Genomic DNA, 5,000 nt, shown 5'->3' with positions numbered 1-5,000 from the left:
TGGGTGGGTGGGTGTAGTGAGTGAGTGGACTGGACTTGCATACACGAGGCACATGGAAGCACACTCGCATAATGATGATCACGTGCATCAGACATGCCCAGCCAGCCAACAGCTGGAGGGAGGGAACAGGGGGAGGGGGAAAATGCATGAGAGAGAGAGGGAGAGAGAGAGGGAGAGAGAGAGAGAGAGAGAGAGAGACAGAGAGAGAGAGAGAGAGAGAGAGAGAGAGAGAGAGAGAGAGAGAGAGAGAGAGAGAGAGAGAGAGAGAGAGAAGGGCAGAGAAAGCGAGAGGGGGAAAATACATGAGGAAGAGAGGCATAGTGCCAGAGAAAGAGAGAGAGAGAGAGAGAGCAGGGCAGAGAAAGAGAAAGAGAAAAAATAAATACATGTGTGAGACAGACCGAGACAGGAAGAAAGAGTGACAGTGTCTGAATTTAAGGCTGACTTCTGCATTTATGTTTCTAAAAGGAATGGTACTGAAACGTGCATTGTTATATGAACCATACACTTCACAAAGCCCACGTTCAAACCATACAGACATGCATTGAATATTGTGAATATTATTATTATGTTATTACAGTGTGCATAGTGCCCTGTAATATAGTAATAGGACAGTAGTCCTGCAATAATATGCAATACAATAATAGAATAGAATAGAATAGGGTTACAATGCATTTGCCAGACACTTTTTCACCAAAGCGACTTACAATCGAGGACATAATCATAGCCAACATCACTAGCAGATACAAAGTGCACAGGAAATATACAGAACCTCACTTACAAAACCAGGTTTGATGTGACAGACATGGTGATGATGTGACAGAAATACCACAGTTAGTTTCAAGTGATGCCATTGCCTTGAAGTGTTTCATTCTCCTGTTCATGAAGTGGGGTCTAAGCTCCATGTTAATGTTGCATCTTGAAGTATTTTACCCAATCAGGGGCCAACAAATACAGTTCAAAATTTTGTCTGTTAGCGTATTACGAAATCTCAAATATGGATATTGTATGATCGCATCTTATCCCTGAAAAGATTGGAAAGGAAAGATGGTGTGTGAAAAAATAGTATAGAATGTCAGTTGTTGTGGACCTACGGGTGCTTGTATGAGGACAGGACCTCTGATATTACCTCTGGTTGTTTGTTTTCTTTAACTTTACCTTTTATGAACTCACTGATTTGTTTTTAAAAAGATCCAAAGGGGCATCAAGCTGCCAGTGGGCCAGGGCATCTAAAGACTGTGGCCTCCGCTCTCCGAGTATGCCTATGTTGTAGTTTGCAGTGCATTGGCTGTTCACCAGCCTGTAGCAGCATTGTGCAATACTTGTCTGCGTTATGAGAATATTGTTTTCATACTTGCTTCATTTCTTGCCTGCTCACCTTACTTCCTGTTTCTCTTCATTCCTCCTCCTTCCTCCTCACTCTACATGGGATTTTTCCATCGTCCTGACTTCTGTCTTCAACCTGTGCGCTTTGTTGTAGTTTGCAGTTTATTAGCTGCTGACCAGCATGTACCAGCAAAGTGCACTGCTTGTCTTTGTTTATTAGAGTGTTGTTTTCATACTTTTCATACTCTTTTGTTACCTGCTCACCTTACTTCCTGTTTCTCTTCATTCCTCCCTTTCTTCTTCACTCTACATGGGGTCTTTCCATGGTCCTAACGCCTGTTCTCAACCTGTGCGCCTTGCTGATGCGATGCCCCACCTCTATGGAGATAACAATAAAGTTTCCCCGCTGTCAGCCTAGTCACAACAACTTTTTGGGGGACTTTTACCATCCAGCATCCTGATTCCAAATGATACTTTTATGTTGCGTTTTTTTGCGAGACGTTGAATTAAACTTCTGTCATCAATGACGTCTTGCAACATCATCATGAGGCCCCAAGCACAAGGGAGTACAGGAGTTAGAATAATGGAAAGAGCGCCATGTCTACGTTCAGAGCTCAATTTTCTTTCAGCATTCTTCCTGTTGCCCCGTTTATTTTGTATTCATTTTGCAGCTTCATCCACAGCCCTGCTTATTACAGAGTAAACATGGCTTCTTGTTTTCTTTAATAAAGACAGGCTAGAAATTAGTATTGCAGTCACGGGGGTGTCTAGGGGTGTCTTTATGCTCATGGTGACAAACACAGACACACACACAGACTAACACAGACACACACACACACACACACACACACACACACACACACGCGCACAAACACACACACATACACGCACAAACACACACACACACACGCACACGCACACATGCACGGAATAAAAAAAAAATCCCCAGTGCGTCCCAGGCCCGACTGCGTGCCAGGGCTGCGATTGCGTTGCTGGGGTATCAGTCATCATACTAATGCCTGGTGAAAAGCCTGGCGCTTGTGCTGCTGAGAGGACCTTGGCAGCCCGCCGCCCAACCAGGGCCGCTCACAGCTTTTTCTGGACCCAGGACAAAATCATCTGAAGGCCCCCCCTCAATACATACATTGTAATGAGGAACCAATTTTCGGACCCCCCTACCTCCTTTCCCTGGGCCCTGGACAGCTGACCCCTTTGCCAACCCCACCCCTCCTTGTTGGGTTCTGTCTGTGTGCCCCGCGAGTTAAAAAGGAACGCACCCGGTGCTCCCTTTTCTCTCCCGCCCCGGCCCGAGGTCCTAACAAGTCCACCTTTTGTGTGTGTGTGTTGCAGATCAACTTGAGGCTCATTTTGGTGAGCGGGAAGACAAAGGAGTTCCTGTTCTCGCCCAACGACTCGGCCGCGGACATCGCCAAACATGTGTATGATAACTGGCCCATGGGTAAGTCACAGTAATCCCCACAACACACTCTATAATATGTTATTATTACTACAAACGTGTGTGATAACTGGCATAACCCCCATATGTAACGTACATAACCCCCATAATCCCCACAACACACGCATCACACACATCTTATTATGAAATCATCATCAAACATGTGTTTGATAGCTGCCATAAGCTCCATACATAACATAACCGCCATAATCACCACAACACACACACACACACACACACACACACACACACACACACACACACACACACACACACACACACACACACACACACACACACACACACACACACACACACACACACACACACACACATCACACGCATGTTATTATGAAATCATCAACAAACGTGTCTGATAACTGCCATAATCTCCATACAACATAACCCCCATAAACCCCACATCACACTTCAAACATATTTCAGCACAGCAAAATACACTGTGAAAAAAAACCTTATTTTTATTAAATCATCGCCAAACGTATGTGATAACTTGCCAATACTGGTAAGTCACCACTACGTAACGTGAATCCCTACATCAAACTCTTCCATACACTGCTATTATTATTGCATCATCACCAAACATATTTACAGTACGTATGATAACTGGCCCATGGATGTAACCCCAACATAGCATTAATCCAACATCACACCCACACATACACACACATCTCACACACATACAGGATCACACACATCTTATTATGATTGCCAAACCGTATGAGAACTGGCCCATAGCCGCTCTTAGAGTTTGCCGGGCTTAGAATCTTCGCTTGGAATGGTATGTATTAACGGCCGATTTACAACGGCTATCAGCCAATCACAATCGTGAACCAGATTGCACAGTGTAAGATACTGTTTCTTCAAGACTCATAGACAGTAGTGTAACTTGTGAGAGGACCACCAGCTTACTGTAGTAGCAGCTTTAGAAAAGTGAAAGTGGAAGCCCAACTGGGAAACTCCAACTCCCATTGTCATTGTGACACAGCACTCCACAGCACACAAGTGAACACTGCACACTGCGAAATTGCATTTATGCCTCACCCGTGCAAGGGGGCAGCCCTCAGTGGCGCCCCATGGGGAGCAGTGCGGTGGGACGGTACCATGCTCAGGGTACCTCAGTCATGGAGGAGGATGGGGGAGAGCACTGGTTGATTACTCCCCCCACCAACCTGGCGGGTCGGGAGTCGAACCGGCAACCTCTGGGATGCAAGTCTGACGCCCTAACCGCTCACCCATGACTGCCCTATACCCACGACTGCCTTTATAACATCGTTCAGTCCCGTTATCTACCCAAATACATAATGCAAATGCTGCAGATACTCACACATGTACTGCACTGGAGACAGCTTTACATATGTACTGTATGTTCTAATCTCCTCTGTTCTGTTGCTTTTTTGATGGCTAAAACAAAGGACCTTATTATTTGCTGTGGAATTGAGCATTAGGGCCCCTTTACAAGCAGTAGACTTTCTGTATGAAGTAATGCTAGTAGCCTGTTCCAGTGTTTGTACCCTTTGGTTCAGTGTTGTCAAACGTCACCCAGCACTAGGGCATTGTAGATGGATTATAGTAATAATAATAATTATAATAATAATAATAACAATAATAATAATAATAATAATAATAATAAAAGTTATATGCGCACACGCACACACACACACACACACACACACACACACACACACACACACACACACACACACACACACACACACACACACACACACACACACACACACACACACACACAATGTTGACTCAGAGGTCAGAGGTGATCCGACTCTAGGACATTATAGGCGGATAATAATAATAACAGTAATGCCTACACACGTGGCTCTGCATCACGACACACACACACACACACACACACACACACACACACACACACACACACACACACACACACACACACACACACACACACACACACACACACACACACACACACACACACACACACACACACACACACACACACACACACACACACGCCTTTGTCATCATCGTATACAGTACAAAGCCCTGGGTGCAAGAGTCAGTTCTCCAAGGTTGTTGTCCTCTCCACATCCATATTGCCGACTGGGCTGACATGACTGACTGAAGGTTGCTGATTTCATTTGTTTGCGTAATGCAGCTTTATTATCCTTGGTTAATCTTTACTGTGCGATGCAAGCCAATCTCATTTGTGTTCTGGCTC

General features: G+C 45.0%; 1 protein-coding gene across 1 annotated transcript in view; it reads left to right on the top strand.

Annotated features, from left to right (window-relative positions):
- ubl3a (ubiquitin-like 3a) overlaps positions 1 to 5,000 on the top strand; it is a 49,864-nt gene that overhangs the window by 33,395 nt on the left and 11,469 nt on the right. Inside the window, exon 2 of the mRNA XM_063203615.1 lies at positions 2,677 to 2,785. Within this exon, the coding sequence (XP_063059685.1) occupies positions 2,677 to 2,785 (109 nt within the window). The remainder of the gene's footprint in view (positions 1 to 2,676; positions 2,786 to 5,000) is intronic.

Source organism: Engraulis encrasicolus, chromosome 7 (genome assembly GCF_034702125.1).
Source record: "Engraulis encrasicolus isolate BLACKSEA-1 chromosome 7, IST_EnEncr_1.0, whole genome shotgun sequence".
Taxonomy (NCBI): Eukaryota; Metazoa; Chordata; class Actinopteri; order Clupeiformes; family Engraulidae; genus Engraulis; species Engraulis encrasicolus.
This window is presented reverse-complemented; position numbering and strand designations above follow the sequence as displayed.